The 13,499-nt window shown below is 29.6% G+C and overlaps 1 protein-coding gene across 1 annotated transcript; it reads right to left on the reverse strand.

The window, feature by feature from the left end:
- Positions 1-6,110: 6,110 nt before the first annotated feature.
- Positions 6,111-7,463, reverse strand: LOC130941088 (uncharacterized). Its single transcript, XM_057869476.1, has 2 exons — positions 7,235-7,463; positions 6,111-6,578 (listed from the first exon to the last, which is right to left on the reverse strand). Exons 1-2 carry the CDS (start codon positions 7,416-7,418, stop codon positions 6,367-6,369), a joined length of 396 nt encoding a protein of 131 aa, XP_057725459.1. The 5' UTR covers positions 7,419-7,463; the 3' UTR covers positions 6,111-6,366.
- Positions 7,464-13,499: the final 6,036 nt, after the last annotated feature.

The raw sequence follows: 13,499 nt of genomic DNA on the forward strand, positions 1-13,499 counted from the left end.
TAGTATCGAAATCAAAGATGAGAAATATGAGGAGAGGGGCCCCAGACATCAGAAAATACCAATTCAAGAGGAGTAGTATATATTGTATTAGAGTCAGAAAAAAGGTAACTTGTGCATTTTTGCTTGTGCACAATTTTCACATACATGAGTATTCTCATTTACATGCTTCATCGAATGTTGAATATTACATTGAGAGAGAACTAGTTTAACAGATTTAAGAGATAAATGCCCTAGGCGTTTATGCCACAAATCTAACACTGAACAAGACACAGTAAAAGCAATAGGGGAATTGAGTGATTGAGAGGGTTGAGAGACAGCAACATTTGTAAATTGATATATGCCCCCTTTACGTATACCTTGTGAGAGCACTTTCTGTGTAAATTGGCATTTCACACGACAAAAATTAGCAAAGAATTCAAAATAGACACAATTATCATTAGCAAATTTCGAAACACTAATCAAGTTCTTGGTGATTTGTGGTGTGTGTATCAAGTGCTGGAGATTAAAATATCTTTTAGAATCTAAAGAGTATAGAAAAGAATTTCCAATATGAGAAATGGAGATACCTTCACCATTACCTACTTGAACATGTTCTGGGCCCGTATATTCTGAATATGTCAACAAGTTTGATTGGTTCGGCGTCACATGATGAGAAGCCCCAGTATCTAGGTACCAAGCAGGATCTGCAACAGTATTGGGGGCAACAAGAAAAGCAATGGGATGGTGAAAGGATGGTGCTGGAGGGGGAGGTGTAGTGGATGCAGTGAAAGGTCCTTGAGGAGAAGTAGAAGAGGTTGAGTAATTCTGATTATAAGCCAGGTTGCTGGATTGCTGTGCTTGATTGAGGGATGGGGGTGGAATATCTTGATTAAAGCGATTGAAGCAATGCCACGCAATGTGACCAAAACGGCCACAAACTTGGCATTGAGGTCGATTTTGCTGAGAAAATGCACGTCCTCCCCTTGGAAAACGTCCCCCTCTTCCTCGTCGAAATCCATTGTCCCGAGCAGAGTTGTGAAACACAGGAAAGGAATTTTGGGTGAGATTAGCTTGAAGAATGCCACTCCCATTTTTCTTGAATTTCTCTATCATGTCACCATGAGACATGATGAGATTTTCGACTTCCACAAGACTATAAATTTCTGGTTTGGCATTGACAATAAGAAGAAGATTTTGGTACTCTTCATTAAGCCCTTCTAATAGAACTTTCACATGTTCTTTCTTAGAGAGAGGATTACCTAAAGCTGCAAGTGAATCAGTTACATTTTTTATTTTAAAAATGTAGTCACGAGCTGTCTGACCTTGTTTCTTTATCAATTTCAGTTGAGCCTTCAGTTGTTTAATCTAATATCTGGTGGATTGTGCAAAATAATCTTCAATTTTCTGCCACATTTCATAGCTGAGCGTGGAACCTACCATTTTGTTCTTGAACGCATTGTCAATTGAGGCAAGCATCCAAGAAACTAAGTGACAATCATCTTGCTTCCATTGTTTGTAGAGGGAGGATTCAATTCCTGCTTCTTGATCAGACTTGGATGAGAATTGGCGTGGGATTTGTTCTTTGATGAGATTATCTTTAAAACCCTGACCTTGAATTGCATTGAGTGCTTGTTGCTGCCAGGTCTTGAAATTTGTTTCACATAGTTTGTCTGAAATTGGATTGAACGATCGTTGCTGATAGATGATTGGAGGAACATTATTGTTGGTGGGTAAGGAAGGGTTGCTAGCAGCCATAGATCTCTTGGAACCCTAAGAGCTCCGATACCATAAAAGAGTAAAGAAAGAAAGAAAAAAAAATGCAGAACAAGTGATACAGAACAATGTTCTGCTAATTGAAAAGAAAATGCCTTTTTTAGTGAATTACTCAAAGTGAGTTTTGATATGCTATAGTTACGTTTTATTTGAAAGACTTATATATAATGGTAAAAGTCTTTTCATAAGAACTATGTACACAGTTATCAGTTTTTAACATTTTCTTGAACTTTCTTGATTAGCCCATGACCTTGGGCTTCTTTACTTGGCTCAACACGAAGAAACATATCCAGCTATTGAGTTACTTCTACCTTTCCGCTTAAATCCATGATTAATCAACCTAAGTTACTGTATTAATCAACTTGATTACCCATTACCCTATTTTAAGAACAACAAAGTAAGTAAGATTGATAAGTTACAAGTTACGTTATTCACGCCAAGAAGGTGGCCCTACATAAGATGGAATAAAGGGAGAATTCACCGACAACATTATTATCTTCGCAATAAACAGTATCGCTTCCTACTCGTGATTCAGTTAAATGGAAAATTAGTGGATTTTTCTTTCTCCTTTTTTCTGTGACTAGAATCTGCTCCTAATAATAATTCATCGTATATAAGAAATTTCCGTGTATATATATATGCAATGCAAGTAATAGCTAGTTAACCATAGCCATATCAGTAGAGCATGCATATACACGTTGGATTTATATTTTCATCAGGAACATATACATAACATTTTAAACGTCCTACCTACCTAGCTAGTTAGTTAGATAAAATTAGTAATCAACAAGATACATATATAAGCCAATTAATATAATGTGTTTCTTTTTATTCGATAAACATTACAAAACTTACATCAATTTCTATTTGAAATTGCTGAAACACAGAAATAATACATCATTGACAATAAGAGACCAAATTTATTCATTAATTAATCATAATAATCAAGGCTAGGCTCTTTCCCTCCATCCATGGAACCCTATTATTATTAAGGTTACTATTTAATGTATTGAAAACTTCAACAAGTGGCTTAATTAGTTTCTCATGGGAGCTTAATTATTGTGTGGTGGCCTGGCCGGAGATCAAGGTTTGTTTAAGGGTTCAAATTAAAGTATCACATCCAATATTGTACGTACTTAGCATTTATACCTACCCTTATTAATTAACAACGCTTCTTCCACTCACACCTGCATATAATACATACTTAGCATATATATCATATATATCATAATATTTTTTTTTAATTTTCACATCAAATAAAGAAATATTAATTAAAGTATTTATTTAAAAAACTAAGATATTATTAGATAACTATATATAAGTAATTATACATCTAATAGAAACTCTTACGCTGATTGTGTGCTAGTATTCGAGTAGCTAGAGTTGAAGAAGGAAGGAAGATTAGGGAAGCCGAAAGCAAAAGTGCAACAAAAAAGGGCTTCATCATCTTATGATTATTAGGAATATAATTAATCAGTGAATGATAATACAATATAATAGAACAGTATTAGTGTCATAATATATATATATTTTTTAATTGATAAAAAAATATACAAATAGTTATATTTCAAACAATTAAAAAATACTTAAAGAATACACTTTTATCTTGGACTGCTAGCAGTTCACGGGTTGCTAGAGTTGAAGAGGGTAGGACTCTAGCAGAGGGTAGGAAGGTCATGGAAGCCAAAAGTAAGAATGAAATGAAAATGGCCTTCACGGTGATTAATGGAAACTACTATTGTAGTGTATATGTTGTCATTTATATTCTCTATTCAATTTCTTTTTGTATAGATAGAGTAAACCGCATTAATATCAAATTGGATACGATTAAAATTTTATTTTGATACACATTAAAATTATTAGATTGCGTTAAATGGGATTCAATATTCACAATTTTTAAATTTAAATTTACAGATTGTAATCGAATTGGATATCGGATATATCTACAAAATATATAAATATTTTAAAAAGTTTATTTTTATTAAAAAATTAACAAAATACTATTTTTTTATTTTTTTAAATATATTTACTCTTAAAATATTATTAAACATATTTTTTAAATAACAAAAATAAATAATATAATATATATAATAATTATTAGTTGAAATAAAATATAAAAAAAAATATTTATTTATTTATTTTTGTGAATTCGTAAATATATAAATACTTACATAAAATTTGTAATCTAATTCTATTAGTGTGCAGATTAAATTCAATTCGATAATCTTATAGATCAAATTCATATTCATAATTTTCAAATCAAATTTAAATAAATACTGCAGATATACGAATTGGATCCAATTAAAAAACACTCATGTTGATGGCTATACATGCAATGCTGTTGTGTATTTATATTGTCCGAAAACCGTGTATGAAGAGGGAAGGGAAGAGATTCAGTTATCCAGCCATGTAGATGTTAAAGTCTAAATAAACATAATAAATAAAAGAAAAAGTATAAATAAATAATTTTTAATTAGTTAATATCAAATAATTATAATTAATAATTATTTATTTTGTAATTTTTTTAAAAAATAAAATTTAAATAATTATTAATTAATAACAATTTAAAAAATTAGAATTATTAATTATTGATAAATTAAGGCTCTATTTGGTTGATGTATATGATGAGATATAGACATAAAGACGCAGACGTTAAAAATATGGACATAAAATATTTGTGTCTATGTATTGAGTTTGACAAAAATTAAGGAACAAGACACACATATTTAAAAAAAAAAAACTGAATTATCCTTCATTTAACGACAAATTTTACCACCATTACTGTATATTTATTATTCCAATTCCCAACACTGCATATCATTACCATTGAATTTTTATTTCTTTTAATATTTTTTTTTAATATCATCTTAAATTATCATTCAAAAATTAAATATATAATTTTTTTGAAAAAAAATAAAAAAACTAAAGCTCAAGATTTATCAAAGATTGATCAAAATTTAAATAAATAAAAAATTAAATGTACAATGTTTTTTTAGAAAATGAAAAGATAAATTTGATTGTAGAATCTAAAAGAAGAAGAGAAAAAAGAAAGGTTTGAGAAGATAAGAGGACAAATTTTAAAAATTTAATAAAGATAAAAGAGTAAAAAATTAGTGTCTCACAAACTGTGTCTCACTAAATTAAAAGTACATAAATTTAATGTCTTCTGTGTCTCATCAAATCAAACAGACATATGTCATCGTGTCTATGTCTCTTCAACCAAACACTGCCTGACTGATGATTAAATTATCTAACTTGAATTCATAAATAAATTAGAACTTAGAAGACTTGTTCAGTAACATACGTGATAGTAGTGAATGATGACATTTTAAGGATAGTGTAGGCTTGGGATTGGACGAAATTTAATTAAACTATATTAATTATTTGAATAATTTTAGAGACATTCACATTATTATTGCTTGCCAACACTGAAATTCTTATACTAATAATCAAACTTTTTCTTTCCATTCAGAGATTGAAGTTTCTCTTATTTCCTAGTGATGGTTAAATGGTTGTGATTATTCTCCGGAGTTTTATACTGTACAATAATAATCATTTCTTATTTTTGTGAATCACCATATACGAAACAAAATGATGTGTCACTTTTATAGAAAAAAAATATTATTTATATATTAAAAATAATCACTAAAATTAATTACTAATATATTTTTATATAAATATATATATAATTTAATTTATTTTTAATATTTATTTATATTACAACATATATATATATTTTATACAAATAATTAATTTTGATGTACACATAATATAGTTGTTTATAAAAACATAATATTCCATGATTTACTTTAATTTTCACCAGATCTGGGTGATTTAATATTTTCGTAATACTAATAACTAAATCACACTACTCACATAATTTTATTATGTTAGGGTGCGACAGAACTATATATAAAATTGAAACTCAGTGAAAGGTTTTTTTTTAATATTATATTATTTTATATTTATACCGTGTGGAATTTGAAGGTATGATACATATCTGTTACGACAATATTTTATATTTATATTAAAAAGTATATTGACATTGAAATATATATATATATATATATATATGCTATTTTTAGTAATTTCATATATAGAAGAAGAAAGAATTATTGCAATAATGTAAATGGGACTACCCGGACTAGCTAGCATCAATTTTCTACGACAATTATTCCTTTTTAAGTGATCATCATTTAAGAATTGAAATCTAGCTAGCTAGTTGCAGAAAGTAATGCTCTTGGTTTTACGTACCAATTTAAAAGTAAAATTTTGGAACAAATGTAATTTTATTTTATGAATATTTGATGATGACGTAGTTATATATGCTCCAAAGAAAAAAGGAAATCTAATATAAGTAGCAGAAAGTAGCGGTTTTATTTCACAAGCCCTGAAAATTGAAGCAGGCCAATATATGGTTTTATTTCATAAGCACTATTACAACAAACTCAAAGCTGAACGCATATATCAGCACTCTTCCACAGAAATAAAAAACGTACATTGAGTTCGATTATTCTACTGGCTAGTAAAACAAAAACATACACATAATTATATGAATTATTATTGCTTCTTCTTTGACCTCAATTAATTAATGAAGTGTTAGATAATGCTTAATTATTTGGTGGCTGGGGGGCGGCAAGGTTCACCCTGGTATGGATTATTAGCGCTGCATCGTTTATAGGAAGGAACAGGAGTAGGGTTTACAAAAGGACTAGAATGTCCTCCTCCACCTCCTCTTCCCATTCCTTCTGGATAAGCATGTCCTCTTCCATTTGGATTAAGAGCTGTTCTTCCTCCTATTCTATATGCTTCTTTCTCATCACCACCTGCATATTATATATAAGTAATTAACAAAAATTATAAGCGATTAACAATTTTTTTCTCTTTTTTTTTTATTTTTTTTTTATAATAGAAGCGTTCATTCTCTAGCATTTTCTAATAACATCATTAATAATTTTTGTTTCGGGCATATTAAGTTTTAATAAAATAAATTAATAAATTGATTTTTGGTTATTTTAAAATATTAGATAAATTATTTTTATTTGTTAAAATTTTATTTGTTACGTTTTAAAAAATGTTAAAAATTAATTTAAGCATATAATACATACTTAGCATATCATATATATATAAAATCATAAGCATTTTTTAGATTTTCACATCAAATAAAAACAAATTAATTAAATTATTTATTTAAAAATTTAAGATAGAGAATATTTTCATCCCTGACCATTGAAAAATACTTTTAAGTCCTAACTTTCACAAAACTTGGACAAATCAGTTTTTCCGTCCAAATGCCTCCGTTAGGGACTGGTCCGTCCAAATTTTGTGAAGGTCAGGAACTTAAAAGTATTTTTCAATGGTTAGAGACGAAAATGTCCGCGGAGCAAAAGGTCAGGGACCTATTTGTCCTTTTCTCTTTAAGATATTAGATAACTATATATATATATATATATATAATTGTACATCTAATAGAAACTCTTACGCTGATTGTGTGCTAGTATTCGAGCAGCTAAAGTTGAAGAAGGAAGGAAGATTAGGGAAGCCAAAAGCAAAAATGCAACAAAAATGGGCTTCATCATCTTATGATTATTAGGAATATAATCAGTGAATGAGAGTATAATATGATAGAACAGTTTTGGTTTTGCATAGAGCCACACAATAATCATGTATTTATAGCCACAAAGGTTTGAAGAGTCAAGTAAGACGCCTAGCAAATTAAAAGAAAAAGGTTTCAAGATATGGGTTGGAAAAGTAGATAATGTCCCTAAGAAACTAAAGCAGCAGCACATGCGTCCTACTCAAATTATTGTATCTTTTGATGAAATTATTAAGTGGCAAGTTGACTTGACTAAAGACATACTTTAGTTAATTTATTTACCTTTTAATATAATTGGACTCTCCAATTGGGATATTAATCGAGTGACCACAATAACTAACAGAATATTATAAAATTGTTTTTAACTCTTTTTTTTTTAATTTACAGTTCAAAATTAGAATTTAAAATTTAGAAAATGAGTTTAGAATTTAAAATAAAAATAATTTACTGAATTTACAAAACATTTAATTTCTTAGTTTAACTCTTGCCCTTAGTTATTTAGGAACGAATAGAGGAAATTATTATTTCCGTCCAAATGAAATTTTAATCCCAAATTGTTAGATAAAATCATTAATTAAGGATATTTGATTTTTGTCCTGTATTAGCTTGTGATTGAATGATATCATTTGAAGAATTTTCTTAGCTGCTTCTTATGTCATTTTTCTACTTGTGGAATGTTTTTAGTAAGATTTTAAGATAATAATTTTTGATAAAGTAATAATAATATTTTTTAATAAAAATAATATTTTTAAATTATATTATATGTCAAAAATTTAATATATAATAATTTATTTACTAGATAAAATTAAATATCTATATTTAAAAACGTTTTAAACGTCTTTATATGAGCCACTTAATTTAATTTATATCAGATTTAGATAATTTAATTTTTGTAATACTAATAATAACTAAGTCACATTATTCACAGAATTTTATTATGTTAGAGTGCGACAAGGTAATACAACACAACACTATAAATTAAAATTCAATGAAAGATTTTTTAATCTTATATTATTTTATATTTATACCTTGTGGAATTTGATGGTACGATACAAATATGTTACGACAAAGTGGTCAAATTTGATGGCAAAATGTAGCAGGACTACTATCAATATCAAAGCATAGACTTAGAAGACTTGATAAAGTACAGCAACATTTATATTAAAAAGTGTATTAACAAATACCAATTAATATAACTAAATTAAATTAATTTAATAATTAATTTATTAGTCTATTTAAATAAATATAAAAAATTTAAATTATTTTAGTATACTGTATATGAAATGAAAAAAATGAATATTACAAAAGGAATATGACAAAAAAAAAAATAAAACAGAAAGAAAGAAAGAAAAGAAAAATAAGGGAAACGACAAGACTGTGTTCTCATTGATCGGCCATTGGCTTATAAATAAAAGAGTAAACACCCAATCCGGTCCCTGTCCAATTTTCATAAGGACATAGCGATCCCTGTCCAAAAAAAAAAGTACGTTCCGGTCCCTATCTTTGCATTCCGTGAGACATAGCGGTCCTTCTGTGCCTTCCGGTGTTGAAAACAACCGGAATAAGCATACGTGTCACTTAACGGTGATGAGCTGGCTGCCAAGTGTCCTTGAAGTGCCAAGCTGTCAATTTAAAAATGGACAGGGGTCGATCTGTCCCTTTCTCCCAAATAAAAACGCTGTCGTTTTGTGTGGGATGGGAGGTTCAAATGCTGCGCTGCTTCACTATATACTCTGAAAATGTATCACTGTGTTCGACTGTAAACCCTAGAACAGCATGGTTCATAGTGAAGAACGTGGGTCGACATCAAATCGGCGAAGTGGGAGAGATGAAAACGAATCAAGTTGGAGTTTGAATATTACTGGGAGTGTGGGATCAAGGTGGAAGAAGAAGTGGGTTGCCCCAGAGTGTAATTGTGGAATTTATGCAGTTTTGTTCATGTCTGGAACCGATATGAACCCAAACAGACTATTCTTTTGATGCCCATATTTCAAGGTAGGTTTATTAACATTTAAAATTTTGTTCACTTTGTTTCTCATTGATGGTCATACTTCAAGGTAGGTTTATCAAGAATTAAAATTATGTTCATTCTGTTTTTCAATAGATTCATAATAAAGAATATTATTTTGTAGACTCCAACACCTCATTGCAAATACTTTTATTGGCTTGATGATTATGTTGCATCATTCAATGAGGATGCTGCGAAGACTCTTTTGTTCGGAGGTTTGAAGCTGAATCAGAATCATAAAGAAGATCATTCTTCTGCAGATGATAACAAAGTTAGGGAGCTAGAGGAAAGATTGGTTGGCTTAGAAATTGATTTGAAGAAAGCTAGATTGAATTTTAGTCAAATTAGATGCAGTAGTGTTGGATGTGTTATGTTGGCATTTGTTGCTGGAATTGTAGTTAGAAACTTGTTTAGTGGTGTAGTTTAGAGAGATCAAATGTTATTTCTGGAGTACTGTGAAACATGGTGATCTTGGTTGTTAAGTTGGTTAGGGTATGGCATTTGTTGCTATTGATTACTTTTGATGAATGAATATAAATATAATTAAGCTGGTTTTGTTTTTATATGTTCGTTTATTCAATTTTAAAGACTGCAGTAGTATACATGATTTTGTAATAAAATAAGGCATCTATCGGGTGATCAAAGTAAAGATAAAATTCATTATTATCCTTATTTCTCTTCTGAGCATTCCTCAGTTCGTTTATCTCAGCATCACCTTTAATTACATGTAGCCCAGTTTCCATGTCATCAGCAGTGTTGTCAAACCAATACATCTCCTTATATGTTGTATACCCTAACTCCTTAAATAAAATTTCTAGATCAAAAAAGTTAATATAGTCTAAATCCATGGGTGGATATTTATGTACTTTTCCATTAACATAACATAATACCCCCTCTGAATTTCTCTTAAAACTTCCTCCATGATAAAATACAGGAACAACCATAAAATCATCCATCTGAGACAAACAAAATAAATGATATTTTATATTACAACCTCTATATAAATAATTGTGATTTTAATTGAGTACATATATATTTTAATTGAGTACATGTAGGTATATATTTATTGGTTTGTTGTTTCACGGAAAAATCAAATTTTAATAGAGTACATAAACATTTGCTAAGGTATATATTTGCCTTAAACTTTAATAGAAAATTGCTGTGAACTCTTTTATAAACACTAATCATAACAATGTTTATATATATATATATATATATATATTAAAATTTGAATAAAGATAATATATCTGTCAGATTTGTTGTTATATACAGAGTTTGTGATTTTAATACAAGCAAATCGATGCATTTTAAACCCACTTGCAAACTGTATATGAATTCCATTGAACCCTATTTTCTATATGAATTCCATTGCAGGAAGGGAAAACATCTATCTCTCTTGATGGCAAAATCCCCCAAAATTAGCAACATTGAGCCCTAACCAAACTCTATCTTTGTTAGGCAACACCAAGCCAGAAAACAAAAAATGCAAACACTCAGAAACTCAAAACTAATTAAACAATACACAATGTAATTAATATTTTATTTGAATAATCTGTTACTTACCTTGAAGACTTGCACAAGAAAGGTCTGTCAACGTCGTCAGGGAGTCCGTTAGTAGTGCCGTCTGAAGCTTCACTTGGAGAGTTGTCAGCAACACTGTCAGCGTCTTACTCAGCTCCACAGCCAGGTAGAGCGTTGTCGTTTTGTCGTCTTCAGAGAGTCTTCAGAGGGAACATGAAAAGATTGTGGGTTTTCTGTAATTAGGAGAAAGGGAAGAAGGGTTAAATGGAAACCCAAGGCATGTACTCTACGCACCATTTTAATCCCCCACACAAAACGACAGCGTTTTTATTTGGGATAAAGGGACAGATCGACCCCTGTCTATTTTTAAATTGACAGCTTGACACTTCAAGGACACTTGGCAGCCAGCTCATCACCGTTAAGTGACACGTATGCTTATTCCGGTTGTTTTCAACGCTGGAAGGCACAGAAGGACCGCTATGTCTCACGGAATGCAAAGACAGGGACCGGAACGTACCTTTTTTTTGGACAGGGATCGCTTTGTCCTTATGAATATTGGACAAGGACCGGATTGGGTGTTTACTCTAAATAAAATGCCAAAGGCGAAGACTTGAAATAAGACCACTAATTATTTGCTTTAGCTATTATATTATGAATTTTTTTTTACTTTAAATGAAATTCACGTGTCATCTCTTGCTAAAACATAAAATCCAAACGGAAATTCATTGACTCGTTATTTAAAGAATTTTCTTCTTCTTATGTCATTTTCTGCTATATTTTGAAATCTGACATACACTGACAGCAAGATACATTAGTCAATAAGACACAGATAAACTGTGTAACTTGAACATTTAATTAAACTCATCATCAAGAAAGTTTTATTATTTACATATTACTATATAGACTAATAATGAAAGCTGCTTCATCACTCCGATCCACCATGAGTGATAAAAGCCAATTTATTTATCTTCATAGATATGTGTACGTAGTAAATACTCATGTAGAGATATTTTTATGTAAAATTAATAATTGTTAGATGATAATTTAATTAAATTTATTAAATTATTTAATAGTTTTTGATTATTAATTTTATATTAAAATAACTGCACGTGAATAATCATTTTATATCAAATGACAACCATATCTTCAAATTAAATGTCACAGCACAATTATGTTGATTAATTCAACCAAAAAAGAACTTCTTAAGTGCTTCGAGATCAAAATAATTATAATGCGTGACATCATTTATAAGACTTATATTTTCTGTCATAATATATGAGTTACATCTTAATAAGAATTACTGTTAATTTTCTTATTAAAATGAGCTTAATCGAAAACAACATTCTAGTTCATTTGGCAAATTTAAAATTCGTAAAAGGATCCTGTGTGTACATTCTATCAGCTTCAGTTTCGATTTCTTTTTAAAATTGTAAATTTTGGTATGAAATTGCTCGTGAGGGTAATGAAATCATCCGTGAGGCGAGCTAATGGAATCCTTAATTAGTTAGGAGCTTTTTCTTTTTTTTCGTCCCATGTCGTCGTATGGAGGCAAAAAAAAAAAGAGAAGGATGAGATTTTTCTCGCTTTTGGCATAATATCCCATAGGCTGAGGAGCAAAAGGAGGAATTCGCCTGAAGAGGGACTCACGTCTGATTAGCTAGTTGGTGAGACAATAGCTTATCAAGGCGATGATCAGTAGCTGGAATGGCCTTACTTACTATTTTCTTAAAAAATAAACAAAATTTTCATAAATAGTAGATATTTCTAAATAAAAAAAGTATGTCCTAAGATTTAGCTTTTAATTCTTCTTCAGCCAGGTGACATTTGAATATATGAGTATATATTATCTAATACATTAATAAGCTATATAATAACTCAAGCAAGCAATGACAAATTATTTTAAATCAAAACAAAAGCAACAAATCAATATATAATAGGTTTTCTTATCTTTAATTCACAAGAAGTTGAAATAATAGATGACTCATGCATAGCCTATTCATTAATAGCGATGGCACATTTTTGGATGAGGGGTCTTGCATTAGATAGTGCATGCTAAAAACATATTTCTATAAAAAGCACACAAAATGAGTTATAAAAATTAACTTGATAATATGTGTGAACAAAAGCACACAAAATGAGTTATAAAAATCAAGTTGATAATATATATGATGCATTCTATTAAGAATTTGCACATGAAAAATAATTTGGAACAGAAAACAGATTCTCCATAACCATAGGGATAACTGAAATCATCATTCAGTACATATTTTATATATCCAGAGTCCAAACTCCAGAGACCAAAGATCATGGCAACCGTAGCAAAACAGAAAGTTTATGATTCACAATCTGAATTACTATTTCTTTGCATTTTTATTTTGTCACTCGTATGAAATTCCTCTCAAATTCAAATTCACCATGAACACCATGAAAATGAATGAGCCGTTTTGATGAACAACAATCTGTATATAAAAATTGAGATTACTTTAATGATAATTAATGTTATGGTGCATAACACCTTTTAACTAAGAATAAAAAATGTGTATGATTTTTGTACAATAGATTCGACTATGCCATGTGTACACCAAAATCAGCCACCAATATAAAATACATGTTAGAATACAA

Source organism: Arachis stenosperma, chromosome 7, assembly GCF_014773155.1.
Source record: "Arachis stenosperma cultivar V10309 chromosome 7, arast.V10309.gnm1.PFL2, whole genome shotgun sequence".
In the NCBI taxonomy this organism is placed as follows: Eukaryota; Viridiplantae; Streptophyta; class Magnoliopsida; order Fabales; family Fabaceae; genus Arachis; species Arachis stenosperma.

Bases quoted from the DNA above. Each gene is read 5' to 3' on its own strand.
- LOC130941088 (XM_057869476.1), bottom strand. From the start codon at position 7,418: ATGATTATTGTGTGGCTCTATGCAAAACCAAAACTGTTCTATCATATT. The intron at 6,579-7,234 runs GTAAGAGTTTCT...TATAATATGCAG, and splicing joins AATACTAGCACACAATCAGC to GTGGTGATGAGAAAGAAGCA.